General features: G+C 47.0%; 2 protein-coding genes across 2 annotated transcripts in view; one reads left to right on the top strand and one right to left on the bottom strand.

Moving 5' to 3' along the window:
- LOC117360800 (dipeptidyl peptidase 4-like) overlaps window positions 1-27,489 on the bottom strand; it is a 165,583-nt gene that overhangs the window by 134,687 nt on the left and 3,407 nt on the right. The window contains exons 2-4 of the mRNA XM_033945200.1: window positions 19,679-19,755; window positions 1,108-1,151; window positions 662-749 (exon numbers count right to left, since the gene is read on the bottom strand). Coding sequence (XP_033801091.1) covers window positions 662-749; window positions 1,108-1,151; window positions 19,679-19,755 — 209 coding nt within the window. The remainder of the gene's footprint in view (window positions 1-661; window positions 750-1,107; window positions 1,152-19,678; window positions 19,756-27,489) is intronic.
- Window positions 22,008-26,748, top strand: LOC117360801. Its single transcript, XM_033945201.1, has 2 exons — window positions 22,008-22,294; window positions 25,774-26,748. Exons 1-2 carry the CDS (start codon window positions 22,021-22,023, stop codon window positions 26,346-26,348), a joined length of 849 nt encoding a protein of 282 aa, XP_033801092.1. The 5' UTR covers window positions 22,008-22,020; the 3' UTR covers window positions 26,349-26,748.

The following is a 27,489-nucleotide window of genomic DNA, read 5'->3' as shown; positions in this document are numbered from 1 at the left end:
TAGAATTGGACTGCCCTGGGTAGGCCCATTCTTACTATCAGAAGCTAAGCAGGGTCAGGCCTGGCTAGTACCTGGATGGGAGACCACCTGGGAATGCCAGGTGCCATAGCTTGACAGGGCCCCATGTTGAGCAGCAGCAACATAGTAGAGCCACACACTGCACAGAAGGCAATGGCAAACCACTCCTGTACTCTACCATGAAAACATCACAGGGTGGATTCCTCACTGTGCATGTTGTCATGAGTCAGTGACTGACTCAGCAGTATAATCTATCCATAAATAGAACCAGGTCCTAAGATTATACAATATTGCCTAAATGAAGTTACATACATAACTACAAATTTATGCCAATTAGCATCAAATGACACTATTTGAGGACTAATATTGGCATTTAAGGCCAATTGGTGCCTAATTTAACAATTAAGATAGATGCAGAACCAGCACTATTGTATACAAACTTTTGTGCCCATATTTGTGCGCTACTCGGAGGTTTGGGCCCACAATTTTATAGAATCCAGAGGACCCTGTACAATTTGATCAGGTTAGAAAAACTGCAGTGCATAAAACAATATTTACATTTTTGAGTTTTAGATTTCCTTCAAAGGTCTTGGGGGGGAGGGGGGAGCTCTTTTCTAGTCCTGTTTTGTCTATTTGAACTTACTGCCCAGAGTCAGCAATGCTGCAGGGAGAGCTATGATAGCAACCACCACAACAGCCACGAGGATCCCGAACAGCCACTTGCCAGCTGTCTGTGAGAAGAAGAAGAAGAAAAAAAAAAAAAAGTGAGGAGAGGAATAGACATGGAAAACTTTCTCAGAATCAGTACATATTGCATTACAATGTTATGAAAGTATGTTCCAAGGCTGCTCCTTTGGCAGGATGGGGAAATCAACTACTCATGATCCATTAGTTTTCTGCAAACTGAGGGAAATTTGGGGATTTAATAACTGTGACAATTGATGTTTCGACCTTCTAACAACAACAAAAAAAATGACCCAGGTTGTGCTTTTTTTCTCAACCAATTAACCTAAAAGTGAAATTCAGCTCTCCCCCCCACCCCCCCTGCTGATTTTAGAGTTTCCCGAAACGAGGATTACAGATGCCTACCTTCATTTTTCTCCTGGTTCTCGGGTACCTGAATCTGATGCCTCCTGAGTGAAAAGCGATCACAAAAAAGGAAGCCAGGAGAAAGAAAGAGACAGAAATGAGGAGCGGCACACAGCAGCCAAAGTACAGAAATGTTAAACTTTCAACCGAGAAGTTAAACTTTAGTGAAGGGACTGTAGCTCGGGACTCCCAGCTGCTCCGATTTCAAAGATCTTGAGGGCGCTCGCGAGACAGCCTCCCGACACAAATATCAAGTCAAAGGCTATGAGGGGAGGATGTGCCATCGGCTGCCTGCGACTTGGAAAGCAGAAGAGGCTTCCTGCCCCCGGCCCGAGGCTGTGCTGAGGCTCCACTAGAGAAGAGAGCAGTGAGGGAAACGGAGTGGTAAAAGAATTTCAAGTTCTCCCGGGAAGTATAGTATTCAGTTACACAATAAACATGATTATTATTCTATATAATGGTTTGGGGGAGAGTGGGCTGTATATGGACGTATATCTGTATATGGAATTGACTTTGTAAAATATTAAAATCTGAGTCTGCAAAACAATTAGTTACAATATACTGTCTGCCCTGGACTATCATTATGCTGAGACCTGGTCCTCTTACTATTTCTTTTGTAGGACCGATCATGTACACAAAAAAACATCCTGGTACTTTGAAGCTAATGTTGTCCAGTTCAAGTACTTGCAGGTTCATTATTTTATACAAGCTTTTATGGCGTGAAGATTGTTTTGATTTATGATGCAGTTTGTCTTCTGATTGTTTTCTGCATATTCTAGTGTAATCTGTTTTGGTTTAAAGTGGAATATAAATTAAATAAATAAATACGGCTGTAAGCTTGTCTGGTAGCCCAGCTGGTAACATAGGTAGTGGGATCCACCTGGTTAGGGCAGGGGTAGGCAATTCTGGTCCTCGAAAGCCAGAGCTAGGTCAGGTTTTCAGGATAGCCACAATGAATATGCATGAGATAGATTTGTATCTCAAGGAGGCAGTGCATGCAAATCCATCTCATACACATTCATTGTGGATATTCTGAAAACCTGACCTGGCTCCGGCTCTCGAGGACCGGAATTTCCTACTCAGAAAGTGAATTTGCCTAAACCCTCTTACTTTTGGCAGCACTGGTGGTGATCTCAAAAAGCCTGAGCCTACCAAATCTTTCCTGCATGCATGGAAAGGTTTGGCACATAAAGTGCAAAAAGGGGAAGACGGAGGAGCTTAAAAAAGGCAAAACTATGACCTGTTGCCTGGGAGTGTGTGGCACAGTGTTTAGAGCAGGGGTATCAAACTCAATCACATAAGGGGCTGAAATCTGAAAAATAGGCTAAGTCACGGGACAAATTTTTTTTTAAGATACTTAAGGGGTCCTTTTATTAAGGTACGCTAACCAAATTAGCGCACACTAAGGGCTCCTTATACTACGGGTTTTAGCGCGCACTACACGCTAATGCCTCCATAGAGTTTGCGTTAGTATTAGCACGGGATTAGCGCACGCTAAAAACGCTAGCGCACCTTAGTAGAAGGAGCCCTAAATGTGCACCTTAATAAAAGGACCCCTTAGTCTTAGTAGAAGTATAGGGTTACAACCTCTCCAACCCCACGCCGGCTCTGTGATGTAAACAAAATAAATAAAAAAGACTTCTCTCTCTTTTAGGTCCTAGTTCATGCTCGTAGTCTAACACCAGGTCTGGCGGGATACACATTTCAAATCTAACATACTGTAATCACAAAACAAAAAATAAAATTATTGTCAGGGTCTCCTTCTTTCTTCTTCCCTTTCTTTTCTGGAGTCCGAGGGATGGATTGAGCAGCGCCTGGCTCATTTCTTCTTCTGTTTGCCCCGTGTGTATATGAGAGCTTCCCAGCACTGGGGATCAGCAGGGCAGTGGAAGATATTTCTGTGTCTATATAATTCTCACTTCCAGAGCAGAATTACAGCAACTAGAAACAAGTTACAACACCAATTCTCTCTTTGTGGGCCTCCTTGATCTCTCGCCTTCCCTTTATGAAAGCCCCAAAATACCTTTCCTCAGCTGCAGTTCTGCTTGGGACCTGACTCTGCAGGTTCACGCCGCCTCATCTGTAGGTTCACGCAGGCTGCAGAGGATCGCTGGTTGGCAGTAGCGATCCTAGCAGGCTGCCGTAGCCTCAGCTGCGCATTTCCTCTAGCGCGGTCCTGCCCGCAGTCCCATACATCAGAGGAGGGGCAGGACCGCGCCAGAGGGAATGTGCAGCTGATGCTATGGCGGCCTGCTAGGATTGCTACTGCCGACCAGTGATCCTCTGCAGGCCGCATGAACCTACAGATGATGCGACGCTTACCTACAAATGATGCGGCGCTTGTACCAGCTGGCCTACTTTAGGGGAAATTTGATATTGTCTGGTGGCCCAAATTTCAGTACCCCATGAGCCAAATTTGGCCCAAGGGCTAGAGTTTGACATGTCTGGTTTAGAGCTACAGCCTTAGCACCCTGAGGTTGTAGGTTCAAATCCCATGTTGCTCCTTATGACCTTGGGCAAGTCACTTAATCCCCTATTGCCTCAGGTACATTAGATAGAGTGTGAGCCTGCCACGACAGATATGGAAAAATACTTGCGTATCTCAATGTACACCACTTAGGTTATAAGTGGTATATACTAAAAATAAATAACCTAGATAAATCTGCTTGAAGGCCTGTGTGTGAATTGTATCTTTCTGGGCATCATCTACTTCCACAACTTGACCCACTCTTTTAACCTCACTGCAGCTAAATGCTCCGCCCTTGATTGACAGCATTTGGCTGCATTTTCCTTCAACTTCCAGGGCAGAGACCAGATGAACAGTGCTGAGGAATGCTGTGGGTAACACATTGCAAACAGACTTCCTTCCTTTCTTCCTTAGGGGCTTGTGCAGCCTGTCTCTGCCCCGTGCTGTGATTTCAGTCATCTGCTTGTTTCTCTCAACTGTTCTCCCATGAGCAATGCAGTAACTCTGCTGGACTGTGACTGTCAAACTTGAAGTTAGAATACAGACTGGCTTGTGCATAACATCAGACCAAAACTGGAACTGTGACTTCACTGGAAATATAATCTTACACTCTGCATTCACCTAGTCATATGGGAGCTAATTCTCTGCTGTTTACCTGCAAACCTGCTCTGAGTTCCTGTGATAGGTGAAATTACAGTAGGCTTTGCATTGCTGCATATGTGTATCAAGTCACTGCAGTTTTTTTAAGAAGTTTATTTGTTTGTTTTTTGCTCTGCTTGCTGTTTCCATTGAAAGCAAAGTATTTCTAGGGAACAGCATGGACTCATGGCTTCTGCTTCTGCACACACCTTGCCTCCTGTGCCAAGCATTTTTGCATTGTCCCTTTCCCCAATAGCAGCAGAGCAGGCAGGAGGGGGGAAGGGCCTAGCCAACCTATAGCTCCCCAGTGTCTAGAAAGAAAGAAGCCATATTCCAAGAGATTTAAGGATGCAGAAGAAGCTTAAATCTACCGCTACCATTACCACTACCACAACCACTACTTATCATTTCTATAGCACTGCTAGATGTACATTAAAACATACAAGAGACAGACCCTTCTCAGTAGAGCTTACAATCTAATCAAACAAGCAAACAGGCTAAGTAGGAGTTAGGGATTTTCTCAGACATGGGTGCTTTACAAGCAAGTGGGGATTAGAAATTAAAAGCAACCTCTAAAAATTGGGCTTTTAGTCTTGATTTGAATGCTGCCAGGGACGGAACTTGACATACTGACTCAGGCAGTCTGTCCCACTGTTCCTTCTCCACTACCACATCCAACATTTCTCTCTCTTCTCCCACCACCATGTCCAACAGTTCTCTCCCTCCCTATGCCCAACAATTGTCCTCTTTCTTCCTTTCCCCACGTATACCATCTCTTTCCTTCTTATTTACACCCATGCTCAACAATTCTCCCTTTCTATTCCTTCCTTCACCTCAGCATCTCTTTCCCTCCCTCCTTCCATCTATTGTCTCAAGGTCATGTCCCCTCCCTCCTATGTCCCAAGTTCATGCCCCCTCTCTCCCTTCTTTATCCCAACATATTTCCTCTCTTCATTCTGTGCCCAAAGTTTGTGCCCCCTCCCTCTTTCCTTCCTTTCTTTCTCCCAAATTCACACTCCCTTCCTTCCTTGTCTCAGTGCACCCTTCCCCTTCCTTCTGTGTTCCAACCCGCCCCTCTCCCTCCATCCCTCCCTTCTGTGACCCAACACACCTCTCTCTCTCCCTCCCTCCCTCCCTCCCTTATCCCAAGTTCATGCCCCCTCCCAAGCACCTGTGTTCTGGCCGGCTCTAAAACATCCAAGTAGGCCTCGTCCTCCTTCCTTCTAGCCGCACTTCTTTTTTCACAAAGCCACAGCAGCAGCAGAGTATGGCCAGAGGTCCTGGTGTGCTGGTTGCATGGCCTGTTACCAAAAGGTATGCGGCCACACAGCTTAGAGGGAATATTGCTTTATTCCTTTTCACTTTTTATCTAATCAACTTTCTATCTCCTTCTCTCACCCCTTAGCTTTCACATTTCTCATCCTCCTATTCCCTTTTATCTGCTTCCCATTATCATATTTCTATCCTCGTATAATCATTCTGCTCATTCATCTCCTTGACAGCTCTCCTACATAAATCCACCATTTTTAGTATCTCCTCTCCTTGTTGCTTACTCCACTCTTGTAACCCAGCATTTCCTTCTTCTCTTTCTTCCTCTCTCCCTCCCACAAGTCCTTCCCTATCCACATTTTGCCCTCTCCACCAAATCCATCTCTTCCTCTCCCCATTTTGCCCCTCCACATCCATCTTTCTCTCACTTTCACCCCTTCTACCATCTCTCCCTGACCCCTTCTGCCTTCTCCATGTCCTTTTCTCCCTCTCTTGTTCCCTCTGTCCTCCTTCAAATCCATCTCTCACTGTACCCCTTCTACATTCCTTTGCCATCTCTCCCTGTGATCCTTCTACCCCCTCTGCCATCCCCAAGTTCATCTCTCCCTGTCCCTCACAAATCTGACATATTTCCCTCCTCCCCTTATCCAATTGTTGAGTGTCACATCTCTCCCTCCTTCCCTCGTTTGAATCCAACATCTCTCCCTCACCTCCCCCACTTACTCTCCCAAGTCCTATATCGCTTCCTCTTTACCTTCTACCTGTCCCCATATGCCTTATGAGAAAGACCACCGACCATTTTAGTAGCCTTTCTCTGAACTGAATCCATCCTATTTATATCTTTTTTGAAGTTGCAGTCTCTAGAATAGTATACAAGTTTCTAAATTAGGTCTTACCAGAATCTTATACATGGGCATTTTTCCTACTGGCCATTCCTCTCTGTATGTACCCAAGCATTCTTCTAGCTTTTGCCGTTGCCTTTTCAACCTCTTTGGCCACCTTAAGATCATCACATACTGTCACACCCAAGTCCCACTCTTCTTTTGTGAACAAAATTTCTTCACTCCCACCTAAACTATACCCACATGGGGTTTTACATCCTAAATGCATGACCTTCCATTTCTTAGCATTAAATTGTAGCTGTCAAATTCTGGACCACTTCTCAAGCTTCACTAGATCCTTCTTCATGTTATCCACACCATCAGGGTTGTCTACTCTATTGCAGATTTTGGTATCATCCATAAATAGACAAATCTTACCAGACAATCCTTCAGCATTATTGTTTATAAAAATGTTAAAAAAAACCAGGCCCAAGAATCGAAACTTGCATCACACCACTAGTAACATCCCTTTCCTTAGAGTGATCTCCACTGACCACTACCCTCTGTCACCTTCTACTCAACCAGTTCCTAACTCTGTAGATCCTTCAATGCCACTCCCCCCTCTTTTTTTTCTTCCCTACCCTGTCTTTCCTGAACAGATTATAGCGCAATATAACTATATCCTGGTCACGGTTCTCCATGACCACGTCTCTGTGATCACCAGTAAATCCAAAGTAGCTTCTTTCATCATAGCATCTAGATCCAGAAACTTGTTTCCCATATTTCAAGCATTAGTATATACAGTGGTGCCTCACACAACGAACTTAATCCGTTCCAGGAGCAAGTTTGTTATGTGAAACGTTCGTTGTGTGAAACGCGTTTTCCCATAACAATACATGTTAAAAAAAATAATTCGTTCTGTAGCATAAAATATGCTAAGATGACATAAAAAAAGATAAATTTTTGGTTATTATTTTTATTTAGATACATCTAAAAACATAATTGTTTTTTAAAACAACACACATTTTTTAAATTTAAAGACAGACTAAGTAGAGTCTAATTTTACAGTGAGAGGGCAGAGTCTCAGCGGCAAAAACTGGGACTTAACTGTTCATTTTTTTTTTTTTTCTACCGTGTTTCCCCGATGATAAGGCAGGGCCATCAAATAAGACAGCCCCCCCTTTTTAGAAAAAAATGTAAAATAAGGCACCCCCCCGCAAATAAGCCACCCACCGATACCTGCGCTTACCCGAATCGGGTGGTACGGTGGGTGACTCCGTGTGGTCCCTGGCACCCCCGACACGATCGGGGCAAGAGGGAGCTCAAGCCCTCTTGCCCCCCCGACTCCCCGACACGATCGGGGCAAGAGGGAGCTCAAGCCCTCTTGCCCCCCCCGACTCCCCGACACGATCGGGGCAAGAGGGAGCTCAAGCCCTCTTGCCCCCCCCGACTCCCCGACACGATCGGGGCAAGAGGGAGCTCAAGCCCTCTTGCCCCCCCGACTCCCCGACACGATCGGGGCAAGAGGGAGCTCAAGCCCTCTTGCCCCCCCGACTCCCCGACACGATCGGGGCAAAAGGGAGCTCAAGCCCTCTTGCCCCCCCGACTCCCCGACACGATCGGGGCAAAAGGGAGCCCAAGCCCTCTTGCCCCGCCGATTCCCCAACTCCCCGACAATATCGGGCCAGGAGGGAGCCCAAGTCCTCCTGGCCACGGCGACCCCCTAACCCCACCCTGCACTACATTACGGGCAGGAGGGATCCCAGGCCCTCCTGCCCTCGACGCAAACCCTCCCTCCCCCCAACGACCGCCCCCCCCCAAGAACCTCCGACCGCCCCCCCAGCCGCCCCGCGACCCCCCTGGCCGACCCCCACGACACCCCCAACCCCCTTCCACGTACCTTTCTGTAGTTGGCCGGACAGACGGGAGCCAAACCCGCCTGTCCGGCAGGCAGCCATCGACGGAATGAGGCCGGATTGGCCCATCCGTCCCAAAGCTCCGCCTACTGGTGGGGCCTAAGGCGCCTGGGCCAATCAGAATAGGCCCGGGAGCCTTAGGTCCCTCCTGGGGGCAGGGCCTGAGGCACATGGTCGGGTTGGGCCCATGTGCCTCAGGCCCCGCCCCCAGGAGGGACCTAAGGTTCCCGGGCCTATTCTGATTGGCCCAGGCGCCTTAGGCCCCACCAGTAGGCGGAGCTTTGGGACGGATGGGCCAATCCGGCCTCATTCCGTCGTTGGCTGCCTGCCGGACAGGCGGGTTTGGCTCCCGTCTGTCCGGCCAACTACAGAAAGGTACGGGGAAGGGGGTTGGGGGTGTCGTGGGGGTCGGCCAGGGGGGTCGCGGGTCGGCTGGGGGGGCGGTCGGAGGTTCTTGGGGGGGGCGGTCGTTGGGGGGAGGGAGGGTTTGCGTCGAGGGCAGGAGGGCCTGGGATCCCTCCTGCCCGTAATGTAGTGCAGGGTGGGGTTAGGGGGTCGCCGTGGCCAGGAGGACTTGGGCTCCCTCCTGGCCCGATATTGTGTGGGGAGTTGGGGAATCGGCGGGGCAAGAGGGCTTGGGCTCCTTTTTGCCCCGATCGAGTCGGGGGGGGGGGCAAGAGGGAACCAGGCGGAGAGAGGGCAGTTAAGCGCAGTGCCTGCGCGGAAGGATGGAGCTCGGGCGACTTCGTTGTGTGAAACGAAGTTCGTTGTACGGATCAAGACATAAAGTTCGTTGTGCGCAGCGTTCGCTGTGCGAGGCGTCCGTTATGCGAGGCACCACTGTATTGCTTTCCAGGCACTGCCCCTTTTTCTCATGTGTGTAGAGGTATTTAATGATTCACTTACCTGAGGGCTTATATTTACATGGTATGTAAGGACTTAATGGAATGAGCTAAATGTTTCAGGCCTGAAAATGCTGCACACTTTAGGTCAGATGCAATAAGAGGGCCATTATATTCAGCTCCCAGTGTGAGTGCTGTTTAACTTATTTTAGGTTAAAATAATAAAAACAAACTGCTGGTGCTTCCTACTGTGTTTGTAAAGTTACTTCCCAATGACTTATTTTAGGTTGTTTTTTTTTTCATTATTGTAACTGGAGTAAAAGAATTTAGGGGTCCTTTTATCAAGGCGCTGTAGGGGTTTAATGCGCGGAATACCACGCATTAAACCGCCTGCCGCGCTAGTCACTAACGCCTCCATTGACGAGGCGTTAGTATTTTGGCTTGCCACGGGGGTTATCGCGTGATGAAATGTCTGACGCGCTAACCCCCCTAGCGCACCTTGATAAAGGGAGCCCTTAGTTTCATAATCCAGTAGTTGAGAAGCTACCCTGCAGGAAATTTCACCAGTGTTTTCAAGGATATGTGATAAGGTTACAGATAAATAACATTTATCTCAGACTATATTTTTCCATACATACTGACTGCTTGATATTAAAAATCATTTCTACTGCCATATGTACAATCCATGTAAACAATTTGGCTGACTGGTAAAATTAATAAAAGAAAATGTGAGAGTGAAATCAATAAATTACAGGACTGAATTCATGACAATAGATAGGCTTTCTGCGGTATATACACTAGAATGTATCTATTTGTCCATTATCAAAATTTGTGTACTTGCTTTTTTTTTATATATATAGTTGATTCAAAAGGCTATCACTTTATCTTCATTTTTAAGCTCAACAATTCAATAATTCTGAACCTCTCCATTTTAGCCCCTCCAGCTTTCCTAAACCGACAAATGTATTTTCCAACACCTATGATTTTATATGTATATATTCATTCATTCAATTTTCTATACCATTCTTCCAGGGGAGCTCAGAATGGTTGATATGAATTTACTCAAGCACTTTTCCTTGTCCGTCCCGACGTGCTCTCAATCTATCTAATGTACCTGGGGCAATAAAGGTATAAGTTGCATCAAATAGTTATAAAAGTTAAAGTACATTATGTGATACATTATCTTCTCTTACTGCTCTGCTTTAGAACACATACTGTCCACTCCCTTTCAGCTCTCCTAAGTTCAATCAATTTGTACCTTCTTTTAAGCTTTTGTAAACTGCATAGAACTTCACGGTACTGCGGTATATAAACTGCTATTATTATTATTATTATTTGTGCACTTTTATTTACAGTGAAAAGCAAACGCTAGCATTTGCATAGGTGATCAAGACCTTATCAAGTGGTGATGGCTCCAGCAGCCTTTCAACACTCGTAAGTACTGAAGTACCATGAGGTACATCTGAGCTTGAGGCCACACCAATTTCTAAGGAGGCTCCTATCTCCCGTCACTTCAGATATATGCCCTGCAGTTGCATCAAAGTAGGAAAATAAAAGTGGCCCTGGTCTTACTGTGGACTGGTGAAACTTGGAGGGTGACATGAGATGAAGAAACAGGAATGAGTAAGTGTGGAGGATAGATGCCTTGGCTAGATTCTCCTCACATCAGTCAGTAGGCCCAAGATATTGTCCTGTAACAGTACATTTTGCTTTTCAGGTCTTTTTGCGAGCCTGAAAAGCAAGCCATCTGTTCACATCTGGACCTCTGCAATGTTGGAACCGCTGAGAATCTTATCCAAAATGCCTTCCTGTTCTGTAATTACAACCAGGCAAACCCCCTTCTTTTTAGGATCTAATTTTAAATCTATGTACAGGGCCTTATACATGGAAATTCCTTTATGCCTTGACTTGGTTATTATCCCCTATCCCTTGCAAATACGCTTCACACTCTGCATGAGTCTTTCAAGATAGGTGGCAACCAATTAGACAACCAGCAATTTTCTTTACTGCTTTAGAAGGCATTGCTGCTTATACTCTAGTCCGAGACTTCATACATTAAATTTAAGGGCGGCCTTACAACTCATCTTTTCAGTCTGGCGTTTAATGGGTTTTAGATGAGAGAACACTGGGCTTTTCTGTTGCCTCTCCTTATCCTTTTTTCTCACCTACCTCTTTTCTGCTTTTAAGCTGTTCTATTGATACTTTGGAGTTCTTTCCTGTGTTCCTGTTTAGTTGATTGTAAACTGCTTTGCTATTTTATTATAACAAGCAGTATAGCAAGTTCTCACAATAAACATAAACATAAGCATTCTTATCCTTGAGTCTTTTTGTCGAATAAAGTGTATTCTTTTGGCCTGTGCTATGTATTCAATGGAGTTATCTTTTCCTCTGATCAGTGTTTACATTAGGATCAAACCATGCTATGACTATAAAGAGTATTCAAATATAGACCATCGTATGTGGTTCATAAACTTTTTCACAGCACTTTACACTTAATGCATGGCAAAGCCAAGTTTGTTAAATACATTTCATTACAAAAATACAAGGTGGTAAAGTAAAATGATGCCAGGTGGCAACTTGCCAAGATAGGAACAAGCAGAAAATAAAATCTAAAAATTCTAGGCTTTGAAATAATACCAAAAACTCTTTGTCTATTGTGAGATTAGTCAATTTACGCTTTATGTAACTGGGGGGAATGGGTGGACAGGTTCCCCTAGGATCACTTCCACACTGAGGCTGAGCCACCTTAAGGTAGGTGGTTACAACTGCTGAGTCAGAGCAGCGGGGCTCAGGCAGGGAGATGGTTAAATACCCTGAGGTAGTACAAAATCAGATCAGAGAGTCCCCATGTGAAGAGGTTTCCAGGAAGAGGCCCCGAGTCAAGAGGTCTCTAAGGGAGTGACAACTGAGGCTACTGTACCTGAGAGGAGTGCCAGGGAAGAGAAGTAGCCAGAGCTCAAGTGTTTTCTTGGGGTGGGAAGTTGTAAGCAGTCAAGTCAGATTCCAAGGTAGGAGCGATCCTTGTAGTGTATTCCTAAAGAATAAATCTATGGGGGGGGGGGAGCTCAGAAGGGACCCGAGATGGTATTTTTTTTTTTTTTTTTGCCACAGTGTTTGGGCCCGAGTACTGACTGGAACTACATGTTATATTGTGTGAGATTGACAAAGACTCTGCTTAAAAGGACTACATCTGTGAAGTAATAGAGCTGACTACAGTTTTTATGGTGTACATAAATAATGTACTTTTTTTTTACTTTTACCCACAACCTCTGTGTGTATGTGTATGTGTATCCCACATTTCTGTGAGCTCCTGCAACCAGCCACAAACCATGTTGCCACAGTGATTGTAAAGATTTTGCTAATAGATGAAAGTGAATATTTTGAAAAAATAAATTCCGTGGTCTCCAACATAATTCCTTTAGAAAATATATTTATCACTTAGCAAAATAATGAAATGAGCTGGAACTCACATATTTAGTAGAAACATATTCAAAATATTAGCATAATTTTCTTATTCTGAAATGAGATTAAATTGAGGCTAATAATATCCGAGATGAATAAACAAAATAAAAGTAAGGCAATTTAAATTTCATTAAACACTGGTGCACGCGATAGAATGAAATGCAGTAATCTACAATAAAATTCAAATCAGAGTCCATCAAATTCAGTCAAGCAGCTAGAAAATATACATCCAGCCCATATTAAAAGAGGATATAGTATCAAAAATAAATACCCTATGAAGTCGACAGTAAATTCTACGGAGCTGCACTAAAAAATGAGCTTAGCTTGCCCGTATGTGGGTGTTTCCTGTGTGTTATGCCCATTTCTAATGCAATCGTTAAAACAAGATTTTTTTCTATTTGTTCCATTAATGGTTGTATGCTAATATTATCATTTGTATGTAGCCATTTAAAACAATTATTGTCAGAGCACTTACAACCTCCTATTTGGGAAGCGTTAAGGGTTCCAGTGTTATGGACACACTAAGCAGTTAGCACAACAATGTGTATGCCATAGGTGATTTGCCCATCCATTCCCATTCTCCACCCCTGACATGCCCATTGTCCCCCAAAAAACAAAAGCAAAAAATACTTACCATATACATAGCGCATGCAGTTGCCATAATTAAAATAAAACGCTGGAGTATATCCCATGTTAATCTATGCTTTGCTGCATTAAGCATGCAGCTTAGTAAAAGTATATTATTTAATCTCTAAGGGGTTGAACCAATTGACTTGAAGCAATAAAGGAGGTTGTGGAGAGTAGTTATTGGAAGGGCCATTGATTAACAAAGTCCAACTCCACTGGTTGCCTGTGGAGTCTAGAGTTATCTTCAAGTTTGCCTGTTTTAGCTATAAAGCAGTTTTTGGGATGCTACCAGATTACCTTGCTTCTCAGTTTATTTTGAATTGTTCCAACAAGAGTACTTGTAGAATAAATCTATTTAATTATCCCTCTCTGAAATCATGTCAATATAAGAAGTTTTTTGACAGAATCTTCCAGGCAGCTAAACTAAATACAAGGCTTGGAAAATCTATACTCGAGGCTACCTCTTATGTTGACTTCAGAAATTCATTGAAGACTCATCTATTTGACAAGTTTTAAATCTTAAATCATGTCACTGTCTTAACGTTTATGAATTCCTACAGCTTTCCATGTTCTTAATTATGCCACTGTTTTAACTTTTTTAGATTTTAACTGATCTATTTTATTGATTTTATTGTATTTCAGACTGACTGTTTTATTGTGTATCTTAAAATATTGACTGTATGCATTTTTTTTGTTGTGAACCACTTCGAACTTCTGGTATAAATTATTATTATCCAGTGTTGGCACAAGTCTATTCCACAAATTTTAAACATTAGGAGTTACCCTTAAAATTCGGAAGAATGCAATATCTTCCTCCTTTGAGAGGGGCAAACAGGAGAAATGACTGTTTCAACATGACTCCTCACATCCCCACATTCCAATATTATATGCCGACACTGGACTGTGTGGAAGTGAGGAGTCACCCTGAAGCAGATTAATATTAAAACATTATATCATGCCAGGGTTCTTATGGATCAAATCAGATAATCCTGGAAGTTAATTTTTGTTTACTATGTTTAAGCTCATTACATTAACGGGTGCTAGAATATATGTCTGTCTGCCTTTCTTTCTTTCTGTGTCTCTCCTTGCTCCTGTCTCTTTCTTTCTTTCTTTCTGTCTATCTCTCTCCCTCCAGCTTTCTGTCTTTCTTTTGGTCTGTCTCTCTCCCTGGCCCCTTTTGTCTGTCTGTCTTTCTTTCTGTCTGTCTGTCTTCCTGCCCGCTATCTTCTGTGTGTCTGTTTTTCGTTCTCGTGTGCTGCCTGCCTGCCTGTCTTTCTGTTTCTCTCCATGGCCCCCTTCTGTCTCTCCCCCCCCCCAAGAAAACCAAGATTGCTCCCTGGCCCCCTTTCCCTCTCCCCCCTTCCTTGTGCAGCAGCAGCAGCATCCCCCCCACTCCCCTGTGCAACAGCAGCATTCCTCCCTTCCCTGTGCAGCAGCAGCAGAATTTTCCCCCTCCCTTCCCTGTGCAGCAGCAATATTCCCCCTTCCCTGTGCACTGACCCCTTGCCTGCTCTCCCTGTCCTGCAGTAGCCGTTCTCCCTTTCTTTTATCTCCCCCCCTGTCCAGCAGCACCCATTCTGTTCTCCCTGTCCTGCAGTAGCCCTTTTCCCTTCCTTTGCCCTCCCCCTGTCCAGCAGCACCCATTCCCTGCTTCCCCTGTCCTGTAGTAGGCCAGCCATCAATAGCGTTTCTCTACCCCCCTCCCCTCTCCTCCCAGGTCTCACACAACCATTGGCAGGAAGCAACGTTGGCAATGAGTAAAATCGGCGCTGCAGGCTCCTCTTATGCACCGCAAATCAAACCGCCACAGACTGCACCGCCGTGCACGTGCCACACACGCCACACATAGAACACGGCCACAGAAGCACAAATCACGGTGGCAGGAATCATGCCATTTCAACTATCCATGCGCGGGTAAGGGTTGCATTATATTAGAAGATGAAATATGAACTTTTACAGGCAATGAATTTACACTAGTTATGAATGTGAAGAAACCCATCCATATCCCCCTTTTCAGTTGCATGCTAAAAAATTAATGTGTTAATCTTTATAGAATGCCAAATAGCAAGATGAACATAAATTCACCTTGTTGCCCACCTATGACCATGCTCCCTTCTCCTTTCTGTGCATAAAATTTGCCCACTTAAATCCTGACACCTGAAGATGCATAAGTAAACATAAATGAATGCCAATTAGTGTCAATAATTGATTAGCGCCCAATTATCAGCGCTAATTGGCTTGTTTGTCAATTAAATTGGCATGTACAAATTGGATGCTAACCCAAATTTGCATGCACAATTATGAGTACCATTTATAAAATTAGGATGTTAGAGGGTAAGTTGAATATAAAGAAATAAATCATAACCATAATCATTAGGGAGTGTCAATTTTAGGGATAGATTCTTATTTTTTCAAACTTTATAAACTACTAGTGACCAAATTATGCAGTGTTGAATGCCAAATCTAAATCTATCTTCAGAAACTGCTTAATGGGAGTCTTACCTACATCAAATCACAGTTGAAATATGTAGAAATTAAGTAATATTTATCTGAACATACAAATAGTTTGAACAACATCTGTAGCCATTTATGCAGTTAATTTAATGTTATTTAACAAAATCCAGCAAATAGACCATATCTTGTTTACTTCTGTTTTTGCTCTTAAGCTCCCTGTTGATCATCTGACCCCTAATATAACGTTCCTTCGTCTCCTGATTGTACACATTAGAGAATGACACGGTGGCGGTTTACCCGCGGCCACCGCATTTTAGCCGCGGGTCACCTGCCGAAAACGGGGAAGAAAACTAGCAGTCGCTGCGGCGACGGGGACAAGGCCATTCACCGCCCGTGGGGCGGTGAATGGTCTTGTCCCCCGCAGTGAGGCATGAAGGATCGCGCGGTCCCCGCAGCTCACACCTGCCCGCCCAATCGATTCCAGTGTCCAGCCAGCTCTCTCCCCTCTCCTCACCCCAGTCCGCAGATCCTCCTCCTCGGCGACCCGCACGCTACCAGAGAGCCGCGCACACCCGCCGCTGCTCAGCCTCGATCTTCTGCTCTGACGCAACCGGAAACAGGAAGTTGCAGCAGAGCAGAAGATCGAACACTGAGCAGCCGCGCGTGTGCGGCTCCCTGGGAAAGCGCGCAGGTTGCCGAAAAAGAAAACCCACAAACCAAGGTGAGGAGAAGGGAGAGAGCCGGCCAAACACCAGGATCGACCGGGCAGGCAGGTAATGGCCGCGGGGACCGTGCGATCGCTAGTGTTCCCGGCTCAAATTGGAAGGAGGGAGTGAAAGGAAAAAGGCTTATATGGATGCAGCGGGGATGGTGACGGGGCGGTGAATGGGATGGCAGTGGCGGTGACGGGGCGGTGAAAGGGATGGCGGTGACAGTGACGTGGCGGTGAAGGGATCGGCGGTGACGGGGCGGTGCAGAGGATGGTGGGTCGGTGACGGGGCGGTGACGGGGACAGATTTTTTCCCCGTGTCATTCTCTAGTACACATGACCAGCAGCCTGTTGCCATTTTTACAAGCCTTTCTATGGACTGGATGTGTGATGGCCAGTCTGGAACCACCATGGCCTTGCTCAAAAATGCCTTGATCATGGCACAGGTAAGAGAAGGCTCAGAAACTTTGGAGCTCCAGTCAAGTCATTGGGTGAGTATAGTTGCCTCAGTTGATGGATGGTGTTTTCCTGGGCCACACGCTGCCATCTGCAAGCTGTGTCTTCTCATCTCCTTCGGCTCTGATCTTCAATATCTTCTCCACTGCATCTCTTCTCTCCTGTTTCTCTTCACTGCACAACATAGCTTGCAGAACAGATTTGGCTGTAGCTATACCAAGCTGACCTTCTCACTTTAGGCACAACTATATTCTTTATCTCGTCACACTGTTCTTTCAACAGTTGTGTCTGGAAGAGGAGCTACCTAGGACCTCGTGCTATGTATTTTTATATTGACCAAGTTTGCCATGTAAACCCCAACACACAACTCTCAAATCATTAAGTTTTTTCAGATTCTTTCCTTTCAGACTATGGCAGGAAGCGACGTTGGCAATGAGTAAAATCGGCGCTGCAGGCTCCTCTTATGCACCGCAAATCAAATCGCCACAGACTGCACCGCCGTGCACGTGCCACACACGCCACACATAGAACACGGCCACAGAAGCACAAATCACGGTGGCAGGAATCATGCCATTTCAACTATCCATGCGCGGGTAAGGGTTGCATTATATTAGAAGATGAAATATGAACTTTTACAGGCAATGAATTTACACTAGTTATGAATGTGAAGAAACCCATCCATATTCCTCTCATGGCTATGCCCCCTTTTCAGTTGCATGCTTGAAAATCCATATTCTTATGAACCTTAGAGCTGTTGTGAGGCAATTGCTATGTGACACAGGTCCTGTTTCCAATACAACCAGATCCTTTTGGCAAGACACCTGCTCTAAGGTAGTTACAATTCTATAGTCAAACCTTTGATCTGTGCTCATCGCTTCATTGCTGATCTGAGGAAGATCAGGGCCAACAGAGATCTTAGTAAAATCAGGATTTATTTCCAGTTCAGTAACAGAATCCAGCATTTTCCCAGTGGGATCTACCTATTATTGTTGATTAATGTCGTGCCATCTAAAGCAGTCATCAAGGCCTTGAGTTGATAAAAAGTGCCTACTGTTAGGTGCCTAGATTGGCACATTTAGCCAATCTAGGTGCCTAACTTAATTTTTTAATTGGTTCAATTGGTGCTGTTTATTTACTTATTTAAAAAATTCCTACACTGTTTATAAGTAAACTGTTTACATAGTTTACATAAATAATTTTTAAACCAAAACATGATAGAATAAACATACCTTAAAAATCATGGTTACAAAATACTATAACTTTGCATAACAATCATGAGTCATTCATCAGCTCTACCAGAGAAGAAAATTATTAACTGCGTCTTTAGTAATTTTCTAAACATGCCCCTTTCATGACAATTCTGTATCTGACCCACCAGAGAGTTCCATATCTTAACTCCTGCGCAACAAAAAGGCATTTTACCAGTCTCAACAAGCCTTGGATTCACAGTCGTCTTCAGTAATGCCAAGTTCCCAGAACGCAATGATCTTTTCGGTGTATAACTAAGTATATTATTTTTAAACAATTCTGGAATGTTTCCATACATTAAAAACCAATTAATAAACAATTAATTTTCAGGTAGGCACCTAACTCTGTAGGCGCCATGTAGGTGTCTACATCAAGGTGCCTATCTGAAAAGTAGGTGTGGTTAGGGGTGGAGTTTAACCATGGATTGCCTAAGTATTGGTAGGTGTCAATGTTAGGCACATTATTACGTGTATACTAAAATCAGCAAAATAATGTCAGCGTAATTCATAATTTGAAACCAATGTATAGCCATTTCTGGCAGAGAGCATTAGGATGTAAAACCATATTCAGGCCTGGATTATCACACAGGTCTAATACACCTGTGCTCAGGTTAGCACAGTTCCTGTCCATCCTCATCCTGGATCTCATTCATTCTTTCCTGTTGTCAAGCCGTTTTTCGGGACTCAAGGATCTACCATACGAAAAACAGCTTGACAAATTACAGCTATACTCGCTCGAGGAGCGCAGAGAGAGGGGGGACATGATCGAGACGTTCAAGTATCTTACGGGCCGCATCGAGGCGGAGGAAGATATCTTCTTTTTCAAGGGTCCCACGACAACAAGAGGGCATCCGTTGAAAATCAGGGGCGGGAAACTACGAGGTGACACCAGGAAATTCTTTTTCACTGAAAGAGTGGTTGATCGCTGAAATAGTCTTCCACTACAGGTGATTGAGGCCAGCAGCGTGCCTGATTTTAAGGCCAAATGGGATCGGCACATGGGATTTATTCACAGGGCAAAGGTAGGGGAGGGACATTAAGGTGGGCAGACTAGATGGGCCGTGGGCCCTTATCTGCCGTCTATTTCTATGTTTCTATGTCTTTCCAGCAATGCTTGGGCTCCAGCAACACAATTTTCAGAAGGTAGTGAATGCAGAGATTGATCCAGCTCATGGCCTTGCACTCACAGGCATCAAAGATAGCTTCAGCCTTTTCAGACCTGTGAGCACATGCTCATAACATTCTGATGATAGCACTGCTGGAGATGGAGCTTTGAGTTGCAAGGAGGGGTCAGTATGGAGGAATGCATAGTGGGCAATAGCAGCAAGAGGGAATGGAGCTTGGATTCACCAGCAGAAAATGTGGAAATCAAATTAGATGTCTCTGGAGAGGGCAACAAAAAGGACAACAATAAGGGGAAAGAGCGATATACTGCCTTTCTGTGGCTTAAATATTATATACTGGTACTTATGTTGTACCTGGGGCAATGGAAGATTATGTGACTTGCCCATAGTCAAAAGGAGCTGCAGCTGGAACTGAAACCAGTTCCCTAGCTTCTCACTGCACTAACTAATGGGCTATATATATACCTGAATGACAAAAGTGAAATCCATTATTGGCCACATATCAGCCATATGGTATGAACATTGGTTTAGAACTTACTCATCCACAGGCCAAAGTTCCTTTTTCCACTTGTGTGGTTTATATTTTCGTATGAAGTCCCAAGATGTTTATAATTACTGAAAATAAGGAAAAAGAAACAGCTGAAAAAAACTTAGAATGAACAAAAATGAAGGTTTTTGAAAATACAGATTTTGGAAATGCACAAAAAGAATGGACGCACAATTTTATAACAGTGACAAGCAGAAAAAAGTTCATAGGTGTATGAACTATTCCTATGGAGTAAAGGTAAGGTATGTACTTGATTTGGTTTATTACTTGATATGCCAGTATAAGACTAAAAAGTGTTACAGCCAGTAGCATAGTAAGGGGGGAGGGGAGAAGGGAAGTGGCGCGCGCTCCATTGGGGGGGAAGGAGCATGGAAGGGTGGGGGGGAAGGGGCGGAGAATAGTGGAGGGGCACCACCTCCACGGGTGCTTCTCACCCTCTCTATACCACTGGTTATAGTAGTTTACAATACTATTGCCAATATAGTGTAAACACTAAAAAAACAAAAAACATTTACAGTTCTATTAATGATCTTATCATTACAACATCACAATCTGTGCCTTTATCAAGTTGTTTCCCAAAAGCTCCCTTCTCTGAGGCATGTATGTGACAGCGAGAATCAGTGCTTTTGATGTATTGTATAACAAAAGGAAAACAGAAGAGATATAGACCATATGAAGACCATAGTCCGTATTTGTCACTTCTATCTCCCAGGTCAAAACAAGGTCGCCCGACAGGAATACCAGCTGGAGTGAAATTTCAAACCTCACCAAACTGATAAAAACAATATCTAACCTGGGCTAGTTTGGTGAGGCTTGAGATTTCACACCAGCTAGTATTCATTCATCCCTGAGGCAGCTTTTGGTGAAACACAGCCATGTCGGGCAACATTGTCTAGTCCTGGGAATTAAAAGTGGCAAACGCAGACTGTGATTTTCATATGGTTTGCTTCTCTTCTGTTCTCCATATTAGATTTCACGGACCATTTCCCTTGTTTTTTGTTCTCATCATTTTATAACAAAAGGCCAGCAATTCAACATAAACATGACTTCATCAGGGGAAATGCCTTGTACACAGACTTCTACAAGAGTTCAATAGCGGTGTGCATTTGTTAATATGTATTTGGTTAATTAGCATGCCTTAAAAATATTATGCATGATAAATTATATAACACACGTTAATTAATTTATCATATTCATTGGTTTAGCAAGCACTAAAAAGTTCCTATTAAAATAAATGTGTGGAACTAAATGTAAGCCCGAGACCTCGTGTCGAAGGGCAGAAGGTAACACGGGGCTGGTGTGCCTCCGTGTTTTTTGCAGGGCGGGGGGCGGTCGGGGGGCGGAAAATTCTGTTTCGGTGGCTGATTGGCCTTCAGGAAGGCAGAGAGCCACATTTAAATTGATTGGCTGGGAAGGGTCACGCGCGCCGAGACGAGGGGATAAAGGGGAGTAGGCAGTGGAGGACTCAACCGTCTTGGGTCCTCCAGGGTGTTTTTTCTCCTACCTGCGGTCTCGTTTTTGGCGTCCACGCGGCGGTGCGGTTGGCGATGGCTGGCGTGCAGCAGTTTGACGCAGCGGAGATTTCCTTCAGGGCCGGTGATTCCCTTATTGAGGACCCGGACGCGCAGGTGGGTGCGGATCTTGGAGCGGCGGGGGGTAGGCCGGAGCGCAGATCAAAGCGTGACGCGCTCTCGGCCATCGTGCTTGCTGGGTCCGCGGGCCGCGCGGGTGGGCGGTCTCCTGTGCCGGGAGTGTCCCAGCTGGTAGCTGCGCCGCGCAAGGCGGCTGGAAAATCTAATCCTGGCGGGCGGGGCAAGTCGGGCGGGCGGCTGCCCGTTCGGCAAGGCAGCAGCAGCTCAGTGGCTACTGGTTCTCTTCCGGGGGCAGGGAGTGCGGTTCCTGCTTCCATCGAGTCTTCGGGGGATTTGTTGGGGCCTGTTGTTCTTCCTCTGTCATCCCCGGGGAGCAGTGGTGGGGAGGTGCATGCGACCCTAGTTTCGGGAGTGGAGGGGTCTGCTCGTGCACAAGAGGGCGTGCGGCAAGTGTCACCTCAGCCTTCCCCTAGTTGGGGCGCTGGAGCCTGGGGTGCTGGTTCCGGGGGGCCTTTGGGGTTGCCCTACGGGGCTTTCCCGTGGGGTCCGGTGCAGCAAGGGTGGTATTCGGGGCAGCAAGGCTGGGGTCCGGGTTTGTTTTCTCCTTGCTGGGGCGGGGGTATCCCCCCCGGGTGGATGGGTGGTCCATTGCCAAGTGGGGCTGGGGGCGCTGGTTGGGGGGTGCCTGGGGGTGGTTTCCTGGGCCCTGTTCCTGGTTTTGGTTTTTCTTCACAGAGTCCGATGGCGGTGCAGGAGTCTCCTTGGAGTGCGGCTGGCAGTGTTCCTGGCCCCTCGTCATGCAGTGCCGGGGCAGCTGCGGATCGGCAGCACAGCGAGAGCGCTTCGGTTGCTTCTGCGTCGGAGCCAGTGGCTGTTGGTGGAGGCGCTGCTGGTCCCTCGGCTGATGTGGTGGTTGCTGGCCGCGGCGTCACTGTTGTGGAGTGTCCGTCGGCGTCGGCGTCGGAGGTTGTTTCCGGTGGCATCTCCGTTCCTGTTGAAGGACCTTCTGTTTCGGGTAAGGTGGCGCCTGCTGGGGTTGCTGGGGGGAACACACGTAAGAAGTCGGGAAAGGGGAAGCGTCGGCGCAGGCGCGCTTCCTCTTCGTCTAGCCAGTCGTCGTCCTCGTCCTCCTCTGCTTCGTCGGCTTCCTCTTCTTCGGTCCCAGGGCCGGTGGGGGAGGTGGGTCGCGTGGGAAGTAGTAGTGTGGCTCCGCAGAGTGAGGGTCGGGGTGTGCCAGCGCTGGTTGCTCTGACGGAACTCTGGGAGCGTGTGCCGCGTTCTTTGCGGCGTAAGATTGGACGGCGTTCTTGCATAGACATTTTTCGCCTTATGGAGGGTAGGGTGCACCGGCGGAGTCGTAAAAAGTCGAAGCGGGAGGCGGGTGCTTCCAAGATCTTCCCAGTTGCCCGGTCCATTATCAATTGGATCCGTTCTTTTATGCGGCTGGCTAGTGTTTGGGGGCGCTCACATCCTAGTGATTATGGTTTGTTGTTAGCATATGCTGACTCTGTGCTTGATGCGTACCAGCGCTTCGGTGGCTGGACGTGGTTAAATTATGATGAGGCTTTTAGGGATAAGATGGAGGAGAACTCTCATATGTCGTGGGGTACGCAGGATGTTAACCTGTGGCTTACACATATGTCCTCCAAGGCTGGGGCGGCTTCAGGGAGTGGGGGTCGTGTGCCAGCGGGCGTTTTGGGCGGCGGGCGGCCCTTTCGGTCCGGGATGGGGGGGGGGGCCGGTGGGGGAGCGGTCACCGACGTGTGTTGGAGATTTAACAAGTCGGGCTGCTCTTTCTCCGACTGCAAGTTTCGCCATGCGTGCTCTCAATGCGGACAGCCTCACCCCCTGCCTAAGTGCCTCAGGAAGCCGGCCGCGGGGCCTGCAGGGGCTGGTAAATAGGAGCACGTCCGGTGTGGTTCCCACGCCGGTTTTGGTGGACGCGTTGGGTCCATGGCTGCGGCGTTATCGGCCTGTGCGCGTAGCTACCCTATTGGAGCGTGGGTTTTCAGTTGGTTTCGAGATTCCGTTTCAGGGTGAGTTGTCGGGGGCGCGGTCGCGCAATGCGTCGTCTGTTATTCATTTGAAGGATGTAGTCCGTGGTAAGCTGAGGGAGGAATTGCGATTGGGGCGAATTGCAGGTCCCTTCCGGGAGCGGCCGTTTCCGGTCATGATGGTTTCTCCGTTGGCGGTGGTGCCTAAGAAGGAATTGGGTAAGTTCCGTCTTATTCACAATTTATCCCGTCCGGTTGGATTTTCTGTTAACGACGGTATTCCGCGGGATCTGTGTACTGTGCGGTATTCCACGGTGGACTGTGCCTTGCGACTTATCCTCAGGGCTGGCCGCGGGGCTATGTTGGCGAAGGTTGATATTCAATCGGCCTTCAGGTTATTGCCTGTGCATCCTCAATCTTACCCTTTGTTGGGTTTTCGTTTTGAGGGTGCTTATTATTACGATCGTTGTCTTCCGATGGGCTGTTCTATTTCGTGTGCGTATTTTGAGATGTTCAGCACGTTCCTTCATTGGGTGGTGGTTCAGCGCTCTGGGTTGTCCGCTGTGGTTCACTATCTGGATGATTTTTTGTTTGTCGGTCCTGGGGATTCGGATGACTGTGGGCGTCTTAAAGGAGTTTTCGAAGCAATGGCCGCTGAGTTTGGAATACCTTTAGCGCAGGACAAGTCTGAGGGTCCGGTTACATCCCTGGTTTTTCTGGGGATTGAATTGGATTCTGAGGCGTTGGTAACCCGCCTGCCGGTGGTTAAGGTCCAGCGGTTGCTTGACCTTATTGGGCGTGTGCTATCTGCTCCTAAAACTACTTTGCATGTGGTTCAGTCCTTGATCGGCTCACTTAATTTTGCTTGCCGGGTTTTGCCCATGGGTCGCGCTTTTTCGCGTCGGCTGGCTGCGTCTACGGCCGGGGTCCGGGATAAGCGCCATTTCTTGCGGCTGTCGGCCGGGGTGCGGGCGGATCTTCGCATGTGGGCCTGTTTTTTACGGGACTTCAATGGCTGCTTGCCCATGCAGGCTCTGGAAGTGTCTAACGGGGATTTAGAGCTATTTTCTGATGCGGCTGGAGGGGCGGGTTTTGGCCTTTACTGTCAGGGCGCCTGGTGTGCTGAGCGGTGGCCCCAGACTTGGGTGGTTCGGGGTATCACGCGTAATATCACGCTTCTGGAGTTGTTTCCCTTTGTAGTGGCTCTCGAATTGTGGCCCGATAAATTGAGGGATAGACGTGTGATGTTCTGGTGTGATAACCTGGGGGTGGTGGAGGTGGTTAATCGACAGACGGCGCACTGCCTGTCGGTGAATGTGCTGGTGAGAGCATTGGTTTTGCGCTGTCTGCGTCTTAATGTGTTTCTTAGGGCTCGGCACGTGCCCGGTTCGCAGAACGGCATTGCTGATGCTCTTTCTCGTTTCCATTTTTCGCAGTTTCGTCGGCTGGCGCCGGAGGCTCACGAGGAAGGTTCGGTGATGCCGGAGCATTTGTGGAGCCTGGTCGAGAAGGAGTGTGGGAAATGCTCCGTCTGTCGGTAGCGCCTGCTACCTGGTCGCATTACTCCACTGGGTTCCGGGTGGTTTCTACCTTTCTGTTCAGCAGGGGTTGGGTTCCAGGGGATGTGGCCGAGTCCTTTCTTGAGGATTTTGTGCTGGATTCAAGTAGGACTGGGGTCTCTAGGCGGGTGGTGCAGGGGCGGTTGGCTGGATTTGCCTTTTTCTGTCGAGCGTTGGGTTGGAATTGTCCTTCTTCGGGTTTCATGGTGCAACGGTTGCTTCGTGCTTTGGGGAGGGTGGTGCCCGTGAGGCCAGATCCTCGTTTGCCCATTCATCATGCCTTACTCCTACAGCTTTTGTCGGTCTTGCCTGACCTGGCTCACTCTCCTTACGAGTCCTCTCTCTTCAGGGCGGCATTTTCTCTGGCCTTTTTCGGGGCGTTGCGGGTGGGGGAGTTGTTGGTTAGCGCAGCCGACAGGGCGAGAGGGCGTGGGTTGTTAGTTCAACACGTGCAGCTGGGTGATGGTGAGGTTCGAATTTGTGTGGCTAGTTCTAAGACAGATCAGGCCGGCCGGGGCCAATGGTTGGTACTCCGCCAGGTTGTAGGTTGTGTTTCTTGTCCTGTAGCTCGTTTGAGCGAGTTTTTGTCGGTTAGAGTTGCGGTTTCTCCTGTATTTTTTGTTCACGCGGACGGGGCCCCTCTTTCCCGGTTTCAGTTCTTGGCCGTGCTGCGTTTGGCCTTGGTGCGTTGTGGAATGGAGCCGCGAAGTTATGGCACGCACTCATTTCGGATTGGTGCTGCCACCAGTGCTTGTGCTGCGGGTATGTCGGAGGCGGGCATTCGGCGGTTGGGTCGCTGGGTGTCTGGGGCCTTTCGCGGGTACATTAGACCTTCTGGTGCGTTCAGGGGGCGTGGGGGTTGTTAGGTGGGTTTGTGATTATCTTGTGGGTGTGAGGGGGGATTTTGTTCTGTCTGTGCAATTTTGTTTTTGTTCTTTCAGGTGCTGGTCGGAGCAGTTCCGTGTGGATAATCGGTCATTCCTTTGTGCATTGGGCCGGTGAGCGGGCCTTGTTGCGCCCTGGAGGTCGACATCTTGGTCTGGGCCATCTTGGTGTAAGGGTCTCTTGGGGGGGTCAGCGTGGCATGAGATGGCATCAGCTTTTGCCATTTTTGTCGCACTTTCGGTCTTGTCCTCGTCGTCCGGAGGTGATCATTATTCATTTGGGGGGTAATGACGTTGATTCGATGTCGGCTAGACAGTTAGTTAACGTCATTAAGGATGATTTGCGTGTTATTTTTGCATGGTTTCCGGGTACGCGTATTTTATGGTCGGACGTTATTCCGCGCCCGCGGTGTCTTGCGTCTCGGCGATGGACCCGGGGGTTGGCGAAGTTTAACCGGCAGGTCGGGAAGTGGGTCGAGTCGCAGGGCGGTAAACAGCTGTTGCATGGGTGGGTAGAGGTAGGTTGTGGTGGGCTATTCCATACGGATAGGGTGCATTTGTCAGACATTGGGTGGGACTTGCTTTTAGATGATTTTGCGGTGGGTTGTGAGAGCGTGTTGGGTTTGGATTAGCCGCTGCTCTGTTGTTTGGGGGGTGGGCCTGTGTGATCCCAGGCCTGTGGCGGATCTCCCGAGCTACTCGGTCATTGGGGCTCATCGGGTGATGAGCGGTGGGCCGGCGGGGTGCCGTGCCTGGTGGGTCAGGTGACCCGGATAATGGGGCATGAGGGACATGCCACCCCTCTGACCCTTGTTGAAGTGGCAGGGTCGAGGGCACTGAATGTTTGTTTTGGTAGCTCGGGAGGAGCTTTTGGAGTTATGTTAATTAAAGCTGATATGGAAATTATAATATGTTAATTTTATTGTTAATAAACTGAGCTGCGGCTAATTACCAAAAATAGAGTTGGCGTGTTGTTTTTCAGGTATGATGAGCATTTGGTGGGGATCTAGGGAATGGGTCACAGGGAACAAGGAGCCCATCCAGATCCCGTTGTTACTGAAAAAAGCACTCCCAAACTGAGAAAGCCTAGAAAAAAAGCAAAAACTAGCCAGATTGTTCATGCCTATGTACATCCCTAGAGTTCAGTTTTGTCCTGTGAAACTGAAGCCTGCATTGGGATTTGTTGTCTGCTGGAAGAGCCACTCTTGGAGAAAGAAACAGAGAGAATAACAAGGGGACAAATTTTGTCCCCGTCTCCGCGGGATCTTTCTCCATCTCCTTCTCATTCCTGCAAGTTCTACCCATGTTTCTGCCCCATCCCTGCAAGCTCTGTTCTCTCTGCACAAGCCTCGAACATATGATTTTAAAATGTTGGAAGCTTGTGCAGATGAGGACAGAGCTTGTAGGGAGGGGACAGGGACAGAATTTGCGGGGATTGGATGGGAATGGAGATAGATCCTATGGGGACAGGGAAAATTTGTCCCCGTGTCATTCTCAAAGTATTTGATCTTTTCCCACAGCATACTAAAAGTTGGATCACATATTGTTCGCTATTGCTAGACTAATAGAATGGTGGGTTGGGTTTTTTTTTACAACCAATGACTGAAAGAGAGCTCCAACTAGTCACCATGGGGGGAATCCTATAAATAACATTCAAAAATGGGCACCCCTCAAAAAAAAAAATCACCACTAAGCGTAATTTTTTAAAGGGTGCAAGCAAATTTTAACGAGTGCCAATTAACATCAATAATTAGTTCTTGGCACCCAATTGTT

The sequence above is a fragment of the Geotrypetes seraphini genome, chromosome 5 (assembly GCF_902459505.1).
Source record: "Geotrypetes seraphini chromosome 5, aGeoSer1.1, whole genome shotgun sequence".
Taxonomy (NCBI): Eukaryota; Metazoa; Chordata; class Amphibia; order Gymnophiona; family Dermophiidae; genus Geotrypetes; species Geotrypetes seraphini.
The sequence above is the reverse complement of the archived record's forward strand: the minus strand, read 5'-3'. Positions and strand labels throughout refer to the sequence as shown.